Source organism: Protopterus annectens, chromosome 14.part0 (assembly GCF_019279795.1).
Source record: "Protopterus annectens isolate FY-2018-M chromosome 14.part0, PAN1.0, whole genome shotgun sequence".
In the NCBI taxonomy this organism is placed as follows: domain Eukaryota; kingdom Metazoa; phylum Chordata; order Ceratodontiformes; family Protopteridae; genus Protopterus; species Protopterus annectens.
Genome location: NC_056748.1, coordinates 479,158,410 through 479,183,787, shown reverse-complemented (window position 1 = coordinate 479,183,787; position 25,378 = coordinate 479,158,410). Strand labels below are relative to the sequence as shown.

At 42.2% G+C, this 25,378-nt stretch overlaps 1 protein-coding gene across 3 annotated transcripts in view; it reads left to right on the top strand.

Annotated features, from left to right (window-relative positions):
- Positions 1-25,378, top strand: part of ZDHHC16 (zinc finger DHHC-type palmitoyltransferase 16) — a 558,609-nt gene that overhangs the window by 312,164 nt on the left and 221,067 nt on the right. For all 3 annotated transcript variants that reach the window (XM_044056233.1, XM_044056232.1, XM_044056234.1), the window contains exon 6: positions 10,024-10,157. In XM_044056233.1, coding sequence (XP_043912168.1) covers positions 10,024-10,157 — 134 coding nt within the window. The remainder of the gene's footprint in view (positions 1-10,023; positions 10,158-25,378) is intronic.

Below are 25,378 nucleotides of genomic sequence, written 5' to 3'. Positions count from 1 at the left end.
ACCTATGTCACGTTTGTGTGATTTATTATAAATGTTTAAAAAAATGAAAAGAAAGTGAAGATGCATTGCAAAGTAACACGTATTAAAAAGAGAGGTGTGACAACGTAATGTGACATTAATGGAAAACAGAAAAAACATTGAACACTTACATTTCAAACTCTACATGCTAGGTGTGACTGTACATTTTGTCCTTTATTTGGATTTTTTTAAGTCTTTGTTAATTAACTGGGTAAGTGAACTGCTCCATGGATCTTTTCAGGTATGACCTGCTGAATGGTACAAAACCAGTAAATACTGGAATGTATAATACAGGAATGTCCTGCAGTTGTTCAAGGACCATTAGATTGGAATGTAATCGCCCAGTAATAATTGGCCCAATTTCCATATTGTTGGAGACCAGTATACACTGTTTTGAGGAGTTTTTCTTCTCTACTATTGCGCAACTGTAGAGTTGTGTGCAAGTCTGGTGGGTATTGGGGTGCTTGACACAAGCAAAGAATGCTTTTTGTGATCTAGTACGTGTTTTCTATATTTTTGAGCAGTTGTGATCACTGAGGATATTTTCAGATGACTGACTGCTAGTTTTGCATAGTAGAAGGATGCCATTAATATGTAGTGATATTTAACAAAGATGAAGTACAAAATGTAGGATAGTTACTTCAAAGTCGTAAGGCATTAAGAGATTGTATGAAAAAAAGAAATGCAATAACATTTAAAATACAAATTGCTGACTGTCATAACCAGATATGGGTACGTTTCCGTTATCGGGACAACAGTTCTCATAAGCTAGCACGCAATAATCGCACAGCTGTTAGCCCTGAAGCAGAAAAATACTGATTTAAATACAAAATGCAGACTTCAGCCGACACCACTGATAGTGGAATAAAGGGGGGGGTCGTAGTACAGATCCACTGATATTTCCATTTAATTTTTAATCTGTGTGGGGTCACGTAAGCAAGGGTAATTTGAAAGCTAGGGATTCTAAAAGCTGCAGTCAGCTTCAGCCTTACTTAAAAAAGCATATCAAACGTGGACAAACAGTTACCTTGTCCAAAATATGAAAGTTATCACAAAATAATAGCTACAAGGACTGTATGCAGACAACCGTTTAAGTGGCAGCAGTGCTTGGCCAACAGAAATGTTGCTGCGAGGTAAACACGGACAACAACCTGAAAAGTTAGGCTAAGTACATGTTCATAATTTTAACTGATGATTGTATTTCGGGTTCCTATTACCTTGTCTAATTCGTGAAACATCGAAGCTGAGAACATCGAACTCAGATGTTCGGAGTTCCAGGAATTCAAACACAAAAATAAAATAAAGTAAAAACTCTAACAGCAAGTTAACTGTTGCAAGCAGGGGGGCAAGCCCCCATGCACCCCACACCCCCCTGCGCTTTAAATATACCACCTCCGAGATGGCAATGCATTGCGGAAAGGGTAGATTTCCCTTTACCGCACTGTAGTGCAATCTCGGTATATTTAAAGAGCGGGGGGGGTGGGGATGCAGGGGGGCTTGCCCCCCAGCTTGCAAGACTTTTCCATGTTTCTTTTGTTTTTATTTATTTTTTTTTCACCTTGTCGAAGTTCTGAAACTTCGAACATAAGGTTTTGACCTTATGGTGTTTGAAGTTTCAGAACTTCGACAAGGTAATAGGAACCCTGTATTTCTCAGCAATCTCACTTCAGTATTTCAACAGATGCTCCTATTTTGGGAAGAGTTTTGTCCCCATTGTATGTGTGTGTTTAGCCTGACAGAAATGTGTCTGAACATTACAATTGTTGACACAGCGATCTTTAGAAATCAGCAGGTGGCTGGAAAAAGGAGCACTTCCTTCTTTTTTCACAATGTCCCATCAGTGACATACACCAGTTTTAGGAAGTAGCAGGGAAGCTTTCTAACAGAGCGGCACTGACTGTGGGCGAAATGACTAACAGTCTGAGACGAAAGGCAAAATGAAAACAACAAACTACATACAGAATAAGCAGCAGTGAGTTTGTATGATAAATCAGTAGTACTCTGACAAACGAGACAAAAATGACATGCAGAGCACTACAATCCAACATGCACTAATGATATCTACCAAAATCAGTAAAACCACACAAGTTAACCACTGAAGGACCCATTTTCTTTACAGATGATGGGTTTACCTCCGTAATCCCTCACTGCAGCATTTGTTGGCTGAGCACTGCTGCCCCATTAACTGAAAATTACCCAGATATGTAACAAGCAAGGAAGGGTTTTTTTTTTGGGGGGGGGGGGGGTATTTTAGAACATCCAGTCGCTCAGAATATTAGAATTTGTAGAATCTATGCTAGACTTTGTAAAGGTGCATAGATTGGAAAACAAATGTGAAAAATTTGTGTTGTTGAACAAAAATATGAAATTACCCATTTGGTGGTTTTGTAGTGAAATGAGTTGATACAGAGAAGTCTGAAAATGTATCAGATGCAGTAAGACAAGGGTTTAATTCATTACAGCTGGGTGACTCCAGTAGTTGTATCTGCACTTGTATCCTACTTGCCCCCCTGCAGGTGTCAAATATTGCTTGTTCATATTTGCATTAATAAGTTCAAAACCATGCTACATACAAAGTATTAAACAATTTCATCTTAAAGCTTGCACAATGGCGCACACCTGTGTTGATAATTGACCTCTTTCTAGTGCAGGTAAAGAGATATTGTCGTATATGTAGTATTTATTTGTATTGTCATACATTTAATGTTTTTCTAAATGCCTCAACAACCAAGTTACACGGGCAGAACTTCGTAGCCTCCTGTGAAAGCCTTCAGATGGATGAACAAAATGCTGCTAACACTATGTGTATAACTTGAGTGGTTGCTAAAATATTCCAAGTTTCCAAAATATTACAAACTTAATACATGCTGTAGTCACAGTTAAGACCTAGAACCTAAAGAATGCTACCACTTTAAAAATAGTTTGTGCTGAAGAATTTGCCATTTACATTTCTTTGGTAACCCCAGATATATGTTCCAGATATATGAGCAGTTAGAATCAAATTATGTCCTCATATTTCAATCAAAAAGCTTACGCTCCATCCATTATTAGTTACTGTTCAAACTTCCAGAGCTCCATTGGAGGGAATGAGCTAAGTCCAATAATTAATATTTTGGCTACTGGATGGAGCTACTGCAGCATTTAAACAGTAAATTCTCCTGCTGCTTTTGGCCATTTGACTTGTGAGAATATAGGAATGTTAAAATCGGTTCACAGCACAAAACCAAAAAAGTGCATCTGTACAGAAAGATTTACACAGTTACAGAAAAGTCTTGATTCACTGTGCAGACCCATAGGTTCATAGGTTCATAGGTTCATACTAGGCTATCTGCCCAAGGGCATTTATAAGCCTAGCCCATAGTTATGTGGCTTTCGCCACCCCTTTAGTTTGAATAAAAACTATGCCTATCATTTTTCTGTGCCTCTGTCAAGCAGTGACACTGAAGTAATCCCTGGGGTATATCTGCGATCTCCCATCCATTGGTCAAGATTCCTCTTGAACAAGGCCAGCGAGGTGCTCTGCCTCACATGTACCGGGATTTTGTTCCACAGCATAGGGAGTCTCTGGGTGATGAATCTGTCCCTCCAGCACATTCTATTTATAACCGTGTCAAGGTTTAAGTCTCCCGCCCTTGTGGTTCTGAGGGATCTAGATTTTTTGAGGTGAAGCATATTCATCAAATCTGGGTTTGACATGGCCTTATATGTCAGGCACAGGTCACCTCTGAGCAAGCGGTATGAGACTGAATAGAGCTGGAGTTCTTTCAGTCGGGCAGCATAAGACATATTTTTGAGACCCTTTATCCTTTTGGTGAGGAACTTTTGGGGCCTTTCAAGCTGCAGCAGGTGTCTGGTCAGATGCATTCCAAATGGAGCATTGTACTCAATCATAGGTCTAATGAGTGATGAGTACAGGGGGACGATGACCTCCCTTGATCTAGATGTGAATCCCTTCATGATCAGGTGGGCGATATAGAAGGTTTTCCTAACTACTTCAGCAACATGAGTGTCAAACGAAAGGCTACTGTCAACTTGGGTCCCCAGATCCCTGATGACTTTTTCTGTGCTCAGTGGATTGCCACCTATATGGTAGCTAGAGGTAACCTTGTTTTTCCCGAAGGGTATGACTATGCATTTTTTGGCGTTTAACTTCAGGCCATGGCTCTGGCACCAGTTATCCGTTTCTGTGAGGCCCTTCTAGAGGATATCTGTGTCAGATGTGTTTTCGACTATAGCGCCCAGTTTGCAGTCATCTGCAAACTTTATCAGCCATAACCCTCCTGTGTTTGCTTGTACTTCAGAAAAGTAGATGCCAAACAAGAGTGGACCCAGGACTGAGCCCTGTGGGACACCACTTGTGACAGGCTTTGAGTCTGACATGGCTCCAGCAACTCTGACCCTGTGGGTTCTGTCACTTAGCCAGTTTGCAACCCATCTTGTGATGTATGGGTTTACATTCAAGCTGATGAGTTTTTCGATGATACCTGAGTGGGGTATTGTGTGAAGGCCTTTGCCAGGTCAAGGTAGGCTGTATGGACTGCCTTTCCCTCATCAATGGCCTTGGTGACTGTCTCGAAAAAGTCAACCAAGTTTAAGAGGCAGGATCTGCCTTTGACAAAGCCAAACTGGGTTGGATCCAAAGTCTGCAAGTTCCCTATGTCTTTATTTATGAGTTCCATTATGATCCTCTCCATGGCTTTGCAGATAAGGCTTGTCAAGCTAATGGGGCGGTAATTTCCAGGGTCTGTGGAGGCACCGCCCTTATGAAGTGGGACCACAGTCGCCGCGCCACTCCTTGGGTACGTATCCTGAGGTGAGGCTAAGATTAAACAGCTGTCCTAACTGTGGGTTTAATTCCTCGTTGAGTTCATGAAGCACACAGCCGGGGACACCATCCGGTCCCATGGATGCTGTGTTTTTGCCTTAGTGAGGGCAGTTCTCACCTGGGCGTTGGAGATGTTTGGGGGCTACAATCCTCTGGAATAGATATCTCTCCTTTTGGGGAGAAGTTTGCACTGAACCTGTCAGCCAGTATGTTAGCAATGTGTGTAGGTTCAGTAATTTTCACATCATTTTGAACTAATTCTGAGCATATCTGGGAGTTTCCTCCTAGGTTTCTAACATAGCTAAAGAAGGCCTTATGATTGTCTTTAGAGTCCTTGGCGATTTTTCTCTCAAAATTTGCCTTGGATGATTTTATGAGAGCTCTTAGTTTTTACTTATAATGATCAAAGGTGTCTTACCTTTCAAGGATTTTGCTCTATCTTGTAGTAGCTTCCTCCTTTTGTTGTAGAGCTTGTTTATGGCTGGGGTCCACCAGACTGGATGCTTGCCTTTGGTACAGAGAGTCTTAGTTTTGTTTGGGATTGCCTGATCCATGCAGTCCTGTAGGTGCTGGTAGAAGGCATTTGTAAGTGATTCAGCAGTTTGAGTAATGTTTACCACTGGCTCAGGGGCCTTAAAGGAGACCACACTAGTTTTTAGAAGTGTGAAATCGGCTTTTGAGAAGTTTTTCACTGTGGTCTTTTTTGTTTCAGGTGGGGCCGGGATGAGGACCTCCAGCGAGATTAGTTTATGATCTGATCTCACCAGTGAGGGTATACTTCCGGTGTTGAACATTTTGATCCCATGTTCGTGATGATGAGATCAAGTATGTTTTCTCCTCTTGTGGGGATGGTGACTAGTTGTTCCATGGCATTTGAGTTTATGAACTCCAGGAATCTTTGGGTTAGAGTGTTCGGGCTTGAGTAGTGTTCCCAGTCTATATTAGGGTAGTTGAAGTCACCTAGTATGATGGTGTTTGGAGATACATTTATCCCCTCCAATGTTTTCAGGAAGGCCATGTGAGGTTCCTGAGTTTGAGAGGGTGGCCTGTAACATGCTACAAATTGCAGAGCAGTCTTGCCTATGGTTAATTGCACCTGGATGGTCTCCGATGCATCGTGCGTTGCCACCAACCTTGAGGTGTGGGTGTCCTTTATGAATATGGACACACCCCCTCCTTTCTTGGTGTTGTCCGGATTTTGGGGCCGGAACGCATGATATGAGGTGAAACCTGTTAGTGCTGGGGTGCTCTCAGGAGCCTTGAACCAGGTTTCTGTCACAGCACAGACATCAATGTTCTCCATATTGAGAAGGGCCTCGAGTGCGTGCATCTTGAGAGTGAGACTTCTGGCATTGAGCAGCATTACCCTTAGTTTTTTCCTTTTGGTGTTCTAGGGTGGTAGGTTTAGAATTTGAGCCTTGCCTAAAAAGGCACTATGGGGGTGGCAAGAGCCTTTGCCAATATCCGAAGCCCAGGGTGACAGGTGCAAGCCGTCCCTTGAAGCAGCGTGGCTTGTCCAGCATGTCATCCCAGGCAGACAGACATTGGATCCCCTTTGAATGACACCAGAATTTAAGCCAATTATTAAAGCTGATCATCTTATCACTGTATTGTGGCATCATTCTAGGTGAAGGTAGGATACTGCTCAAGGTCAGGGTCATACCTGCCTGGGCTACATAATCAGAGAGCTCCTCGATGTCCCTTTTCATGTAGTCCAAGGAGGTACGTCTCAGGTCGTTGACACCAGCGTGGACAATGACTGAGTCGTACTTGTACCTGCTGTTGAGAGACCTGAGTGCTTGCGTTATGTGGCGGATTCTAGCGCCCGACAGGCAGCTTACTGTGACCTTCTCCTTACTCAGTCTGGTGAGCGGATGTCAGTGTGTCTGACTATGGAATCACCAATGACAAGTGTGTCTGGCATTTTGTTTGGCCTTAAGGGCTGTGACTGTTTGACACTGACTGTGTGGTCTATGTGTTGCATGTGTTGGGTCGTGAGGTGGTAGTTGTTTGGGTGTCTGCTTTGGTGGCCTCTGCTGTTTTGGTAAATTTTTGATCAGAGCCTCCGAGTATGTCTTTGTGTGAGTATGTGTATGATTTGAAGTTGTGATGGTACCATGTGTGACTGGGTATGTATTGTGTGTGGTTACCTTCTCCTCCTGTCTGGTCTTGCCAGTCCTATGTTGAGAGAGCTCAGCCTCCAGTTTGGCCATATAGTTGCATCTCTCGCATGTATTTGTGTTTTGTGGGAGAAGGAGAGGATTGTCTGTGTACATGAGGCAATTGTAACATTGCCTCAATATTCCCAGGTTCACCAGTTGAGCTGGAGAGGACACTAGCAACTGATCCCTCGACATACTAGAAGTAGTAGATAAAGAGACTTTCAAAGGACTCCGGGGGAAGTGGGTTTTAGGCTGGTGGGGTACTATCTATAATAAGAGTGCTTTATCAAGGTGCAAGTACTGTAGGAGTAAGTGCTAGGCTTTACAGATAGAGAATAGTCTACTTGGGAATCAAGTAGAGATGAACTTTTCAGTTATAGGATATGCTGGTTAGATCAGCAGTACAGCTTAACAGCAATATCTTGCCTACATTACTATGCTGAGGTATTTACAAGTTTAGAGTTTGTCAGAAGAATCTCATGAAAAAGTAACTCTTGATATAACAGTGGGATACATGCTTCCAGGAACAGATTTGAGCCAAAATTAAAGTGAATGAAAATCTGTGTCATTAATAGGCAATTAAAAACAACAGAATGAGTGAATAGTAGAGCCGTCATTGTGAAGGAAGACAAGACCCTTATTTATATTGAACCATGAAATCTGAATAACGTGATTAAAAGTGGGCGTTACCCGCTGCTTACAGCTGAACTTATTTCCACAATGTGAAATACCATGCTATTTTTAAGGTCTCTGGCAGGTAAACATAGATTAACAGTATTTCATATTGTTTCTATTCAAAACCATGCTAGGAAGTTAGATTTCAGTTTAGTATTTTATCATCACCAAAGTTCAAAAAAGCTGTTCATTATGTAATTGAAGGCTTGGAGAGTATTGCAGACATAATTGGTCTATTGTAATGGGGTCCAACATAACTAAAAAAAAGTCAAGATATCGATATATTAGTTAAACAAATGAAACTTAACCTGAAGTACATGTATCAAGTCAGAGCAGTTGGACAAAAGGACAGCCAGGTATTAAAGAAGTTTTTATGAATGATGTAGTATCTTGCAAAGTTTATATGTAGTACTTTGATCAGAGTAAAATGTATCCTGATATTGCAGAGAATATTACTTTGGCTACTGAAATATGATCATAAAGTAAAGTATGGACCAGGCAAGTAACTACGCATGGCAAATTTGCTGAGTGCAGCTTACGTACCAGGGAAACATGAAGGTTTTATGGAAGATGACAATGGAGATTTTTGGGTAGTGTCACAGTTACAAAAGATATAGTAAAACGTGAAGCAGTTTCAGAGATGCAGTGAAACTGACTTAGAAATTATGTTGCTGAAAGATATTACAATGAAAGATGCCCTGACATGAGTTATTAGAAAGGAAACAAATTCTGTTTGTGTGTGCGCGCGATGTGGGCATCCATGAGACACACATTTATATATTATATCATGGTGCCCCTCAAAGGAGACCCATCTGAGTCGAGAGTTTGGTTCAGTAAACGCTGCTCTAACTGAAGTTCTGCAAACAGGACACACAGTCCCACATATCCTACATGAAGGAGGCTTTGTCCTACTCATCTGTTCTAACTATACCTTATGCAAGTGCATTTCTGATGTCATTTTAACTGTTGGATTAATTTGTTCTTTACTTGGTCATGCCTGTAGCAGTTTTGTTGATACTGTTGTGCTTGGATTGTCAGCTAGGTAAGTGATTATATAAAATGATATATACCAGCTCTGAGGTGAGTAAAAACATGCCACATGCCGATGTGTTTTACAAAAATAAAACTGTGCCAAGTGAAGTTTAAAGAAAGATTTAGGGATCACTATTTCCTGATTAAATTACTCCATTTGCTGTAAAATGCAAGTTGGTAAGGCAAGCAGGATGTTGGGATTGGGATGGGGTGATTGAGGAAAGCAGGTTTAATTACCCTTGGATACATATTCATTGAAGTCATGCCTCGTGTGGTCAGTTTTGGAGACCATATTTAAACTAGATGTAGGAGGTTCGTTTTTTGGGGTAGTCTTCAAAGAAAGTTCAGAACCTCAGTAAAGGTCTTGGATGATTACATATTTAAAAATAGATTGGGTGTGTTGTGTCTTTTAGTCTTAAAGTTGGAGAAGTGAGGAATAGTTAAGGAGCAAGAATGAAACTTGTATGATTCATAAAATAAGAAACAAAGGAGGTCATGGTTTGCATTTTAGGTCATTAAGATCAAATGTGCTTATTTTTACATTGTAATATTTATTTAGACTTCAGCCACTAACACTGTTTATGTACCTCTCTCTCACTCTTTCTGTCTGTCAGCATTGACATTTTTCACCCCCTAGTTTGCCATGCCTTCACTTTTTTTCTTCTCTGAAAACTGACTTTACTAGCAGGTGTAGCAGAATGCATGGGCACCATTGTTTGTGGTTGGATGCTTGGGTATTTTATTTTTAGCTATTTTCCCTCTAAGGCATTTCACCATTGACCATGTTTGAAATGATTTAATTATTTAGCCTGTAGAATGCCATCTTCTCTCCAACAAGATGGAAAACTTGGCCACCAGCTGCTCAGTAGTCCCACCAGCCCTCAAGTGCAGAGAACTGCTTAGATTTAGGAAGACTTTTGCTTGAACTCTGACACTTCCAGTATAGTTTGGTACCATGCTTTTTGCCATTGTGGAAGTTTTTTTTTTTTCTTTACTGAAAGGGTGACAAGGCCTGAGAATGACTTGCCTAAATGTGAAGTATATTACTGCAGACTTAAAGGCATTCAGATAGCTTGAGGATTTGGGGAGGGAAAAGGTGAGGGAGCAGCCTAGATGTCTGTTGCACTTTTTTTGCATTGTTACATTCATATAAGCTTTTACAAGGGTTTAACATCTGGAAAAACTCTACCATGCATGAGTAGGATGAAAGATTCCAGGTAAGTATACATAATTGAAATTCACTGTAGTTGTATGTATATTTGACATTTGTAAACAAACCCTTGCCATGTTTTCTTTAACCGTGGGAGTCAGCTTGGTTGAATAACTGCGTTGGGCATTTTAACCATAGGTACTTCTTTTCTTTCTGCTTCTTCATGACACTGGGTTGCTTGTACTGCAGCATTAGTAGCAGAGAGATGTTTTGGAATGCTTACAATGCTGTTGAGGTAAGTTTTGTTTTGACCATTCCTTATAAGAGGTGGTTAGAGAGGTGTTCAGTTATGGGTCAAAGGGATATTTTGCAAATTATGCAATCGTATGCCTTCATTGGAAGTGGAAGACAAATATGAAGTTGCAGTTCTGAAAAAAGTTGTACCAAAAACAAGAATTCTATACAGATAGCCTTTCATGTGTTGTGTGATTAGAAACACTGGTCTTATTTAGCCATAACATTGTGCTGGTTCTTTAAAAAAAAATTGCCTCTGATTGCAACTTCAAGATTGCAATGCCAAAATTTATGCCTGCCTTTGTTGCAGTATAAGAAATGAACAACAAAAAAGGTTTCTCCTGACAGAAATCATAGTTTAGTTAGTTTCATATCTTGTACTGGAACTTTTAGATGTGGGAAGGTGTCATACATTTAAAACTGTTTGGATGTTACATTTCAGAGCAGGTGGTTAAGAATGTGAGTTTATAAGTAGTTTTATATACATTGTGGAAGTTGTGTATGTTCTTCATCATGTCAATTATATTCAGGTAGGCCATACATTTCTGGTTACCACAGATCAGATAACTGGTAGGTCCTTGTGTGTGTGTCTGTCTCTGTCTGTGTCAGGGTAGGGAGCCCGAATGTGTTTTGTTTCCACAGTTCTCCTCATTTTCGGTCAAGAATGTGGTATAGTGGAATAAATTAGGAACCCATTTTAAACATTGTTTGGTTTCAGTTTGTTTTTTGCCTGTGTGCCTGCTGACTCTCCTCACCTTTCCTCAGGAAGCCCATAGGACAGAGAGACTGCTGGCAGTTAAAGGGGGCTATTATCCAGGTTTCTTGTGCTCTCGTTTAATTTCTAGTTTTATCCTCTAATTCTGCTCCAAATGGCTCATGTGAAATTTCTCATGACCTTGGAGATGTACTGTTCCCTCCCCCATGCATATGAGTGCTCTCACCCACATGCTAATGAGGGCCTCATCTTCGTAAGCCAATCCTTTGTCTCCAGTTAGGGACTGCAACTTCATCCTCAGCAAGCCTTCGCTTACATTTGACTTATTTGGCAACGCCACCAATTGGATCATCATTCTATCCTCACAAGGTAGCAGATGGGCACTGACCACTTAATCATAGTATACCCTCCCCAATTCTTCCATTGGCCAAGCTGCTAGTAGAACTAGGGACATCCAGAGCATAGTCGGGACTTTACCCTGTACACCACCATACTTGGTACAGGGTTTCAGTTAATGTGCATGTTGTGAAATATTCAAAGTCTTTAATAGAAGACAGTGAACATTCCACTTGAGCTTTAATAATTTTTGGGACCCTTTTTCCCTTGCTAAGGAGACTCGGTGTATGTATTTCCTTGCTTTTTATTTATTTTCTAAGCACTACCTTACCTTGAGCAGCATTCTACCTCAATGCGTGTAAAGGCAGCCTAACACTGGTCTCTGCACTGGCCCCCGCCTCCTCCCTGGTCTTTCAGTCTTCTCCCCAAATTGCCTCTTTCTAATCTCTCCAAACATAATCTTCTCCGGGGAACATCTTTCCTCGAAGTGCACTTCCCTCCTTTTTCCACTAGATGGCAGCATACTCCATACATACAGAATAGTAATACTCCTTCTCCCTGCTTCACAACTTTCCCTGCCTAACAGTGTTGCTGCCCTCTTTTAAGGATCCTGCTCTCTCTCATATACTTACTACTAGTGTGCTCCCCTTGAACCACACAAAGCCCCTAGTCATACTCTATTACACTCCTCTATAAAACAAGTTTACAACCACTTACCTGCGCCCCTGCTACAGCTCTCTACTTTCAGCCTTGGGGTTACTGATTGTTTACTCAGGCCTTTCTGTCTCCTTGGCTCTTAGATCTTCTCGCTCCATTCACCCTGCGGGCTCACTCTGCTCCCCTACCCTGCCCCCAATTTCCACACGCCCCCAGTACTCCTACACTTATTCTTCACCTTCCAGCCACTCCCACTATTCCAGCCTATCCTGTTAAATTACCCCTCCCTCTTCACCAACCAATCCTGATACACCTGCCCCTTCCCTCCCCCCATACACCTTCCTCTCTGAACCACTCCCCACCCACTCCGTTCATCTCTTCAACTTTCTCTTTCTATCACCTCCTACCAAATTCTAATTATCATGCCCACCCTTCCTACCAAACTCCTCCTGCTCTCATCCTCTACCATACTTCTATTATACCTTTACCAAATAACCAACTATACCAATTTCCATATACTCTCTCCTCCTTCTTCTCCCCAAAACCACCTATTGTCCCACTACCATAATATCTCTGCTTCTTTATTTCCCTCCCACCCCTCCCTTCTATCAAAAGTAAAACATTTCCCTACCATAAATAATAACTCCAAACCTAAACCAAAGCCTTTCCGCCTTCCTGCAACTAATTACAAATTAGAAAACAACACCCCCCACCTCCCCTACCTTTATCTAGCTGGTGACATTCACCCCAACCCAGGCCCTAATTTCTCTCCCTCTATTCTCCCACACTCTAGCAACATACACCCTAACAAAAACCTCAAATGCATTACTATTAACGCCCAAAGCCTAAAAAATAAATTAACTCTCTTCCATGCCTGGCTCAGTCATAATTCTCCTGACATTGCTGCTATCACTGAAACATGGCTAAAACCTGATATTTCTCACTCAGAGTTCCTTTCTCCAGGATTTCATTGTCTCCGGTCAGACCGGCCAAACAAAAGAGGTGGTGGCGTTGCTCTACTTTACTCCAACCTCTTGTCCATTACTCCCTACCCTAACCCCATCCCCTCTTTTAACAACTCTGAAATTGTGATTGGTTTACTAAAAATAAACAACCATAAAAGCATCTGCATCATTTGCCTCTATATTCCCCCTGGTAACAATATCAGTACTCTTGAAGACATCCTCTCCTGGACCTCCTCCAATATTAACCTGGAAACCTTCATTATGGGTGATGTAAATATTGACTGGGGAAAAATCAGTAGCGCCAATCCCACTATAGCCATCAACCTATTCAAGTTCACTCAACTTACTAATTCCTTCACTCGACCCAACAAATCTAATCCCCCTGGCACAATACTTGACTGGATCCTAGTATCTCACCCAAATAAAATTACAAAATCAGGCGTCACCTCGACCCACTAGGAGACCATTTCCCTGCCTTCGCCATTCGTGCTACTCCCTCCTCCCCACACTCTCACCACTACATTCATACTCGTAACCTATCTAACTTTAACCCTACTTCCTTCTCTAACTTTCTTAAACTATGCATCTGGAACCTCCTAAAAACACTACCACTAGATGAAGCCGTTGACTACTTCAATTCTACATTTTTAACTGTCCTTAACTCCCAAGCCCCTATTAGAACAAAAAGAATCAAAACTATTAACTCCCCCTGGCTCTCTAAAGACACTAAAAAGATAATGCTTCAAAGAGATAAAACCTGGAAAGCCCACCTTAAACATAAGGATCCACAAACCTTCCTCAAATGTAAGCAGTTGAGAAACTTAGCCAAAAAGCAAGTCATTAGGGATAAAAAGTCCTACTATATCCAACTACAAGAAAACAATGCAAGAAATCCTAAACAATTCTGGAATTCTGTCAATTCCCTCCTTAGACCAGGTACAAAAAGAAACCCCTCCCCTGATACCAGCAAATCAGACCTCGAAGTAGCCTCCCTTTTCAATTCATTCTTTACCTCTTCTATCACTGATCTAACCAAAACTTTCTCCAACAATAACCCTCCCACCCTCCCTGCTCAATCTTCATTCCAGCATCCCTTGCCCCCTCCTTTGAACTCAAACCTGTATCCACCAACCTTATAAAGAAACTTCTCCAAAAACTAAAGCCTTGTTCAAATGCCCCTGATAACATTCCATCTTCCTTCCTAAAAATGTCTTCTGACTCTATTGCCATACCCATCAGCATCCTAATAAATAGGTCTTTACTTGAATGCTATGTACCCAAACTATGGCGCTCTGCCTTCATTCTGCCTCTCCACAAGGGTGGCAAAACATGCTCAGTCTCCAACTTCCGTCCCATAGCCATCCTCTCCCCTCTATCCAAAATTCTTGAAAAATGTATCCACCTGCAACTCTTGCCATTCCTTACCAAACACCAACTTCTCTCCCCTACCCAACACGGTTTCCACCCTGGACATAGTACTACCACTGCCCTTCTCTCCTTCTTACACTCTGTCAACTCAGCACGTGACTCTGGTAACTTAGTCTCCTCTGTTCTTCTAGATTTATCCAAAGCCTTTGATACCATCCCTCATTCACTCCTTCTAAACCACCTCTCTAATCTCAACATCTGCCAAAAAACTCTCTCTTGGTTCTCCAGCTACCTTTCAAACAGGTCCCAAGCTGTGAAATGGGGCCAAGCTACCTCTTCTTTCCTTCCTACCCCTACTGGTGTACCACAAGGTTCCATTCTAGGCCCATTACTATTTAACATCTTTATTAATGACTTCCATAAAGCTATTCCCAACACCAAAGTTGTGCAATATGCCGACAATTCCACTTTAATCTGTTGTGCCCCAAATCTAGCAGAACTAAAGACCCAAACACAGATTGCCTTTTCTAACACAGAAAACTGGATGCTCCAAAATCATCTTGCCCTAAATGTAAACAAAACTAAGATCCTCCTTTTTACCCCATCTAAATCATCCTCTCTAGATAAGAACTCATTTTTAATTACCAGTCACACCTCCACCATTGAGATTGTCTCCTCCACCAAGCTTCTCGGCGTTATAATTGATGACCAACTAAAATTTAATGACCATATCCAACTAAACATAAAAAAAACTCACATAAAACTTGGACTACTGTATAGAAACAACCACTTCCTCTCTCCTCACACCAGACTTACGCTTGCCTCTACTTTCCTTCTTCCCTCCCTCCTGTACGGTGCTCCCCTCCTCACTAATTTATCTTCCACACTTACCTCCAAATTGGAACAATGCTACAACAAAATCTCTAGATTTGCCACAAATGCCAAATCCTCCTCTCATCATTGCACCTCCCTCCACTCCTTAAACTGGCTGGAACTCCCCAATCACCTTGACTTTCTCCAAATTTCAACAGCCCACAAATTATTCTTCAACCCCTCAAACTGCCCTGCTCTTTCTAATATTCTACAGCCTTATACCCCCCTTAGATCCTCTCACCAAAACCTAATCACAGTTCAAAAACCTAAACGCCCCGCAGGCCAACTGCTCTTATCCTTTACCCTAGCCAAAAAATGGAATGCTCTGCCCTCCTCACTTAGGACCTATACCAACCCAAACATCTTCAAAAAACAGCTTCATTCCTACCTCTACCAAAACAGGAAATGCAATTGCACTCCTCAGCCTTTACCTCTGAAGCTATCCTCCCACTTCTCTCCTGGCTAACCTCACTTACCTACCTAACCTCTTTAATATACTCAGCTTATATTCTTAATTAATACTTCCTGATTTCTTGCCTACACCAGGATTTTTCCCCTTGAATATCTGGGATTTTTTCTTTTACTTCTCAGTCTCTAATTACTGTTATTTGTAATACAATAGTCTATGAAACTTTTATTGTTACTTTTTATTCAAATTTTTATGGGGGCCTCCACTGAAAACGGGGCCCCAAGCCCAGTGGACCTCCCCGGTAATCAAACTGAAATAAATAAATAAATAATAAATAAGTAAATAGTTATTTGATGACTGTTATCTTCACTGTTTTGGCACAGTAGCACAAGTTATTAAATGGACAGAGCATATTTTTAATTCAAAATCTGGAATGTCTTGAAAATGAGTGTTAAAATGAATGCTAGTATTACATTGAAGCAGAATTTGTCATGTTTTGCATAAATTCTTGCAGTATGTGGAAATACGTGCCTTGTGGTGAGAACCAAAGAAAAGCAGTGCAACTGTTTTGTTGTGGTAGTTAAGATAGGAAGAAAGCGAAGAAAAATATTTGTGATCTTTAAGCATGTTGGATTTTAAAGAGTGAAGTACTAACAAATGTCTGTGGTGAAAAAAAGACGACAAAAAATTTATATTCAGGATGTTCTGTCCTGTCCTGTACAGAGCAACATCCTTTATGAAAATAAGGTGCATACCCAAGTGGCTTTGTGTCTTCTAACAGCCCTTGTGCCTCCACCTCGAGCTGGGACAGGGTTTTTTGGTATTTGGCAAGATCTAATCAGATCATCCTAAGTCTTTCTGTATGTCTGAGGACTTTTTATGCCTCATTTTGTTATGCTGGACTGTCACCTTATAATCTTCATATTTTCTTTTCATTCGTCAGATCTCAAGAAATCCCCCTTTCCCATACCCCTATTGTGCATATTTCCTGTGAGTCATTCATTGCTCCTGGCACAGCTTCACTTACCCAAACCACATCCAAAACCCCCGTCATGGCTATCAGGTTTTCCATTCGCTCCACTTCAAAATAGGTAGGCAGTCTGCTTCCTCATTGGATGGCTACAGTCTGTTGATGGCCTATGTTTGGAGGACCTACTGATTGTTTGGCTTCTCTGCAGCCTGCTCCCATTGGTTTACCACAGTAATGTTTTCCATTTGATGGACCCATTAGTCCCCACACCAAGAACAACCCCCATCATTTCCTATCAGTTATCAGGGGCTTGGGTGTACAGGACCACTTTACACCAGTTAGACTTTTGAATATCCCAGTCCATGCAGGGGTATTTAATTTCAGGTTCTATCAAGTTTGTCTTCAGTGGATGTTAACTTATTTTGTCATGGTAATGGTGTGCAACTACAAAATCAGTTGTACAGGAAATGATATAGCAGGCATGTCTGATAGCATCAGATCTAGCAGATGATTGCACTCATAATTTTAAACTCATTAAAAGGCTGCAGGTTTGCTCTCACATTTGTTTAGAGAAAAACAATACTTGCCTGCTGATCATCATCATTAGAACCCCCCCCCCCATTTTCTGGATGGAGTTGGGGGTGTTAATGTTAACTGTCATGCATCTCTGTTCAATGCCACTCTCCTACCTTCTTCAGCAGTCATGCCTGGCTGTCAGAGGTCTTCTTTCACACAACCCATCCACCTCTTTGCTGGACACACCCTCATTTTCTCTTGCCATCCTCCTGTCTGTTCCAAATCATCTTCACTAGGTTGTCTTCAGATTTTCTGCACATGTGCCCAAACCACTGAAATCTGTTCTGTTTTACTTTTTCTGCAGTTGGAGCTAATTTGACTTCTGCTCTTGCATTCTAATTTCTCTGTCTGTCCCACAGTGTGCATCCTACCCCTCGTTTCAGGCCCTTCATCTCCATCATTTCTAACTTTCTCAGCTGCTTTGTCTTTACTGTCCAGGTTTCTGTACTATGCAGTAGAAGTGGTCACACCACTGTTTGTACACTTTACTTTTTCATTTGGCATTCTTCTTTCATACACTACACATGATACGCTGTGCCAGTTGGCTGCACCCCCTTTGATTCTAGCTTTGACCTCCTTACTTAGGCTACCCTTCTCCTCAACCACCCATCCCAGATAATTGAAGCTGTTAACCTTTTTCTACTATTTTCTCTTCTGTCTTAGTTCTCAGCTTCTTCTGATTTCCTTCATTTGCCGCCATTACAGCTGTCTTATCTGTACTCCGTTTCATCGCATGTGCCTTTATCTTTGCATTTCATTCCCCTATCCTTTGTTGAAGTTTTTGCTCAGAATCTGCCCTTAATGCCACATTGTCTGCATACAGCAACTTTGTTGACCTGTCTCCTCCTTCCTGTTTGCTAATGTAGTCTATCACTAGTATGAACAGTGGGCTCAGAGCTCAACCCTGATGCACAACTACTTCCACTATGTATCTCTGTTGTGAGACAGAGCACTGTTCATACTTGAGTCATTGCGTCCTTTCACTAATTCTGCCAGTGTTTCTGGGACTTTGAACCACTGCAGGACTGCCCAAATCATCTTTCTTTGAACCTTGTCATATCCGTTTCCCAAGTCTAGGATGTCCAGTTGGACATTTTCCTCATTTCTGTCTAATTCCCAACTATCTGTCTCACTGCAAACATTGGGTCAGTTGTGCTGCATCGCAATCAAAATCTGAACTGCTCATCTCCCTTCTTACTTTCTACTTCTCTCCATATTTATCAGTCACTCTGTCCAGATCTTTCATGTACTGTCTGTACTGCTCACAGTTGTGAATGTCCCCTTTGGTTTTGAACACTGGCACTAGTATGCTTATTCTCCAGTCATCTGGAATACGCCTTTATCTCCACTCTGCCATGAGTATTCTTGGGAGTAATTTCCCCTATCTCATCCATCATCTTTAAAATATCTGCTGCAACCTGATCTGAGTCTGCTACTTTCCCTGACCTCATTTTCCTTAGTGTTGCTGTGACTTCATCTATGGTGGGCTGTTCTCTTCTCTCGTAGTAAGCTGTGTTTGGGCAGTACAGCTTCTGTGGGGTTTTCTTCATTTAGAAGCTGCTAGAAATACTCTTTCCATCTGTCCTTTGTCCTATGGACTGGTGATCAGGTTGTTACTGGCATCCCTTATGAAGGTTGTTTGACTACCTTCTTTATCTTTCTGTCTTTCCCTGCAGCCTGATACAGCTTCTAGTGCCATCTACTGTATCACTTTCCAGAAGTTGGTAGAGTACCTCTGATGCCTTTTTCTGTGCTATTGCAACTACTTTCTTAGTCTCTTTGGTAGCCAGCCGGTATTCCTTCCTAGTCCATCTCTTCTGCCTCTCACTTTTTCCTGCAGTCCTCCTTTCCTTTGATAATTTACTGGACTTCTGCATTCCACTATCAGCTTTCCTTATGTACCTTGCTTCAATACCTGGGTCAATTACATCTCTGTTCTGTAGTCCTCACACATGCTGTTTTGAGTTGCTGCCATTCTTCTTAACCTAAACCTATTTCCTCCTCTTGAGGTGCTAGAGCTGTGAATAATTCCTTGAACTGTTGGTGCTTTCTCTCCAATCAACTTCAGGTCTTCATCCTGGTCTCTGTTGACCTTAGAGCCTTCTCAAACCATTGCTTGCAGCTGATTATGGCAACCAGTGGTTTATGCAGTAGGCCAACTGTTTCACCAGGGATGACATTAGCCACTGATTGTACCCCTGGTGCCCTCTCCTTACTAGGAGGAAGTCTACCTGAGTTACGTGTTCTCCACTGTTGTATGTGATCTGTGACTATTTCTCTCTTTCTAAACCATCTATTGACGACTGTCAAGCCATTTGCCAGACAAGAAGTCTAGAATGGCTTCTCCCATGTGGAACCAGGCAGTCCTCATATCCTATTCTGTCTTATGTGCATTCAGGTCACCCATTATCAACACTAATTTATGATCTGATGTCATTTTCATTTATTCCTCAACGTATGGGTTTCAGATCCAACTCGACTGCTTTACAATCTTAGGATTTGAAGCTCAAGCTCCTCCTTTCCTACCCATAATACTTCATTCCCCCCAAATTACCCCAGATCTTGTTTGTTGTTCATTGTAGAAGCATCAAGCTTTTAGCCCTCTTGAGCTCCATAACTAATTTTCACATAAAAAGGTCTTGTAAGTCTGTCTTTGGGCCATTATTAGTTATTTTTTCCTCCTACCCTAATAATTCATAATTAAAAAAAAAAAGTTTTTAGTTAGTGTAGTTTCTCTTTCCTGTCGGGGTTTCCGTCTTCCTTTTCCCTCCCTTTCTTTGTTCTTCTTCCTTTATAAAAACTAAAGCTAAGCGGTTTATCATGGCAGATAAGCTAGATAAACCATCAGTTTTTAAAAAAGTGCACTTCCTGTGGACACAAGATCCCATTGTTTGATGATCACAGCGAGTGTATTTTACTGTCTAGGCCCAGCACACCTAGACATTACTTGCGGCGCTTGCAAGGGGTTTCATCTGCATGCATTGGCGGATCATAAGAACAAGCTGGTTTTAAAGGGTTTGCTTTCTTCTCCAGCCTCTGCTTTGCCCTCCACTTCATGGGCTCAAAGCCCTGCTAAAAAAACAAGGAGACCCAGGAGCACACAAAATGTTCCCCAGACATCTTCTTCGACCTCCAAGCCAATAAAAAGGCTCTGAAAACCTCAGATCTGAAGCCTACAGATCCAACAGTTCCAGGCTCTTCTCCACCCTGTACTCCACTTACTTCCTTGGAGCCAGGAGATTTTGCACAGAGATGATCTTCCTGGGAAGAGTGTCGAGGCCACCTTCCTCTTCCTCCTCCATCAGGTGGTCTTGAAGTTTGTCCGAAAATGATGTGGATAGATTGATGTGGCAATTTCTCAAGACACACAGATCTAGATGGAGGTCTTTCCAGCTCCATCCCCCACTGGATTCATGAGCGGACATTCACCCTTCTGTCCTGTTGCTCCTTCTCCAGTCCAACCCTCTGCTTTTGGAGTTGAATCCAATCATCCCGAGAACCAAGACTTTGGAACCGGTAGTGGTTATTACTTCGACTCCAGCAATTTCTTTGACGCATTTGGCTCTGACTGCATTTCAGAGCCGAAGCCTTGACATTGAGTCCGGGGGGGGGGGGGGGCTTACTTCGACTCTGAAGTTTTTGAAACTGTCACTTCCCCCTGGACCCTCGGCATTCAGTAGCTCGGCTCAGAATCCCCCCTTCAGAGCGGAGGGATTCCAGGAATCAGGAGAAGTCTACTCTGATAGTTTCAGCTCCAGAGGGACAGATCTTGGGTTCTGAGTCCTTCAGCCTTCAAGGCAGTGGACAGGATTCTCTCCAATCCCAGGAGCAACCCAGTCCTCACACCATTGGAACCACTCCTGACCTCCATGGGATCTGAGTGAGGCCTCACTTCTATCCCCAAGACAGCTAATTCAAGGAAGCCTCCAGTCTCTTCCACCTCTGGAACCCCCAAACTCTTCTGATACCTCCCAGATCATTCCATTAAGGAGGTCCCCAGAACAGTAAGTGTAAAAGGAGAAACCTGGATTGCCCCCAGGAAGCAATCACAAGACACTGATTTTGAGGTAGGGGAGAGATCTGCAAGATCTCATGATGTCTCCTTTGCAGACATCTTGGAGATCCTCCATCAAAAACGTGTTTGGTCTGATCAAAACCCTACCCCTGAGGAAACTGCTTTTGGAGTCTTTTGGATCTGGCCCATGTACATCTTGTGCCCCCCCGCAGATGCTCTTTTTGACTTAGGGTATGAAAGAAACCAGACACTGTAGAGCACATACCCAAATGGGCGGATAAGGTACTAGTACCCCCTAGACAGGTCTCATTGGACCAAAGGGATCCCAGTAGATGCCATGGTGGTTGTCAGCCACCAAAAAGGAGCTGGCTCAGGAACGCTCCACTATTCATCCTCCTAAAAGGGGAGTCTAGGGCTTTGGACACGTTTGGCAAGAGAGTTTACACTTCTGCCACCTTTGCTTTGTGAGCGTTGAACTATTTATCTCACTTTACGAGGTTACAGTAGGACTTAGTCAAGGAACTCTCTAACTCTGTCCTTGTCTCATGAGGAACAGAAGACCTTTTCCTCCAGAATGGCCACTCTTCAATTTCCAGCGCATCCATGAGGTTAATTTCCAGTGTTGCAGATGGCGTCTCAAGGGTCATTGGTTCAGGCATTGCCATTAGGCATCATGCCTGGATACAGCTGTGTGATTTCATAGAACCTTTCAAGTCATCATTCATCAGTGCACCTTTTGATGGATTGTCATTGTTTGGCCCCACAGTCAATGACACACTCCTCCAGTGAGAAAGATGGAAAGACCTTGTCTGGCATCAGAATCTGTTTTTCTGCCCTACAAAATCCTTCTCTAGGAATCAGTGTAGTGGTAAAAAATTGTGGTTCAAGAAGTCTCAGGGTCCTTTTCAGGAAACTCAGGGAAAAGTTTTCCCTAGAGGCAGAGGGAGAAACAGTTATGAGAAGTGCCACCCTCGTGGCAGAGGTCTGTAGAATCGAGGCTCTCAGGAATCATTCTGGGACAGACATTTTCAACACCCCTGAATTGTGGCCCGATTGTCCTTTTCTGGAGGCAGTTGTGAGGCACTTATTTTTGCACCCAGAAGCCTAGCTAGCCATTAAAATGACCGATGGGTGCAAAGGATCTTATCCAGAGGTTACTCTATTCCCTTTTTAAATTTTTCCAAACCAAGATATTACCTCCCTGATGTTCCACCCAGTGAGAGGGAGGCAGCAGCTTTAGAAGTTGCTTCAAAAAAAAAAAAGATTCATCCAGGAGGTCCCTCCCAACCAAATCGGGTCAGGCATCTAACTCAGGGTTTTTTTTAGTACCAAACAAGACAAGAGACTGAAGGCCAGTTCTGGATCTAACATCTCTGAACATCAATAAAGAACTTGAAATTCAGGATGGTCACGGTCCAGTCCATTCTACCTTTACTGAAATTGGACAACTGGCTGTGCTCTGTAGACCTGAAGGATGCATACTACCATATCAAAATGGGCAGATGCTCCAGAAGGTGTCTTCCCTTCAGGGTGGGGGCCAACCATTATCATATCAGAGTGCTTCAGTTTAGTCTCACCGTAGCCCCCTTGGTGTTCAAATGCATGGCAGTAGTTGCAGCTCACCTCACACTGCAGGAATTCCATGTGTTTCCTTACCTGGATGACTGGCTTCTAAACGCTCCAGCCGGACATCTACTCATCCAAGCCAGGGACTGTCTGCTATAGTTGGCTCCCACTCTTAGCATAACCATCAACATAATGAAATCGCAGTTACAACCTGTTCAAACCATAGACTTAATAGGAGAGCATTTGGACATGACCAGAATTTTGACCTACCTGACTGCAGACAAAAATTTCAAATTTTTAAGGCTGCATATCAGACAGATTTTGGAAATACCAGTTCCTCTAGCAAGCTTAGTACTTAGGGTTCTGGGTTCCATAGCTGCCATGATAATCTTGTTACCTACAGCATGCTTACACATGAAAATTCTGCAGTGGATGTTGTCAGTCCAATGGTCGCTACTCCACCCATTAAACCATCTGATCAAGCTATCATGGGTGTGCATTGACTCCCTCCTCTGGTGGCTTCATTCCCCAGAAGTCAGTCAAGGATGCCACTTTGTTCTTTCCCTACCAAACGCCATGTTCACCATGGATGGCTCCCAGCTTGGGGGCAGGGAGCATTTTCTGGGACTGATGGTCCAAGGCATGTGGATGTCACAGGAGACCAAATTGCATATGAACGTCCTAGAGATAAGGGATCCTGCTGCAAGCACTACACAGCTTTCTCCCTCTAGGGACAGTTGTGATACAAATGGGCAATATGTCGGTAGTGTGGTACATCAATAAACAAGGAGGAACCATATATTGCCCTCTGTGTTGAGAAGTAATCAGAATGTGGCAATTGGTGATATCTGCTAACTGCAACACACATAGCAGGATAGTACAACATCCCAGCAGACAGGCTCAGCAGAGTTTTACTGATGCCTCACAAGTGGTCTGTGAATCAGTCAGTGGGAAACATGATTTTCCTCAAATGGAGTCAGCCTTGCTGCAGTCTCTTTGCTTCCCCTCTCAACAACAAATGCAGCAATTTCTTTGCGTTGATCCCTTCTCAGGGGCAGTTACTAAGAGATGCTGTAGTTCATGCTTGGCCCCCTGGTCTACTCTATGCATTCCTCCTTTTCCCCAGACTCCCAGATTTCTTCAGAAAGCACACAGGTTGAAGAGCAAAGTAATTTTCGTTGCTCCTTTCTGGCCTTGACCAGCCTGTTTCATCATCCTTTGGTCTTAACTTTTTTGCCCACAATGGTCACTGGAACCACTTCCAGACCTTCTGTCCCACCCCTGTTGGCAGACACAGCCAGATCTTCAAAGCTTCAAACTGACTGCATGGTTTCTCCAAATCCGATGATGGTTAGACATTCCAGGCTTTCATTCCCGGTTCAAAGGAAATTCTACAAGAGTAAATGGAAACAATTCTCCATATGGGTTCAACAGAAGCAAATTGATTCTTTTTACAACTCTAGCAGTGTTGGGTTGTCTGCTTCTCTTTACGAAGATGGAACCAGCTATTCCACTGTAAAAGTTCAGCTAGCAGCCATTTCAAATTATTATGTTGGAGAAGATTCTTCTTCAAAACTATGCAAGGTCTTCATTAGGGGTACCTTTTTACTTTGTCCCCCAATCAAAGATCCAACTCCTCTTTGGGATTTAACTATGATTTTACAGACATTAGTTCTTCCTTCCCACTGAACCTGCAGCCATGGTAAATTTGAAATTTCTGTTGTGGAAAATAGCTCTTTTGGCAGCTATTCATTTGGCAAGAAAAATCTATGAACTGCAAGCCCTCTCGTTTAAATCTCCTTATTTGTTTTTTTAATAAAAATAGTGACTTTGCGAACCATTCCACCCTTTTTGCCTAAAGTTGCTAAACAAAACAGTATGAATCAATCTATTAATTTACCTGTTTTCTTTCCCAATTTTCAAAACAGAGGAGAATACATACTGCATCTACTAGATGTTCATAGTTGTGTTTTTACCTAGACAGGACTAAATTTTTTGGAAAATCTCAACTGTTCATATTTTTCTCAAATGTAAAGAAGGGGAAAGCAGTTGCCAAATCCACGGTGGCTAAATGGTTGAGAGACTGTATTTCTTTTGTTTGTTCATCGAGAAATATTCCTTTAGCTAGACACGGCAAAACTCATTCTGTGAGATCCATGGCAACATCTCAAGCCTTTTGGCCAAGAATGTCTGTTGGTGATATTCGTGCAGCTGCTTCTTGGTTCAGTTCTCATACTTTTATTACACACTATAAACTAGACATCATTTCCAGGAATAGGGCTACGTTTTTGATCTGTACTGCTACAGAATATCCTTCCATGTGGGCCACCCTAGATTATTTTAGCTGGGGACTCTTTCCCACAGGTTAAGGAATGAATGTAAATGACAACATCAGATAAAGATGTTATGTACTTAAAGTAGATCAGCTTGTGTGATATACCTTTAAGAAGCTTTGCAGTGAGTCAGCACATGCACACAAGTACCGAGCTCGTGCAAGCAAGAGTGCCATTTTGAATGAGCAGCCAGAGTGAGAGCATTCAAGTATGTAGTCAGATAGTTCATTTAATTTTAATGTTCCTGCCATCCATCCTGATGTATTTGTGTACAACAAACTAATTAAATGAACACGCAAGCCTCAACATCTTCTTAATGCCCGTAAGAAGAGCAACATGGCGTCAGAATGGGATCCAGAGTTACAGCCATGAGGCAACCGGTTAGATTTGGACTATATAGGAGGGGGATCATCCCTGATGCTCAGACGACTCAGAAAGT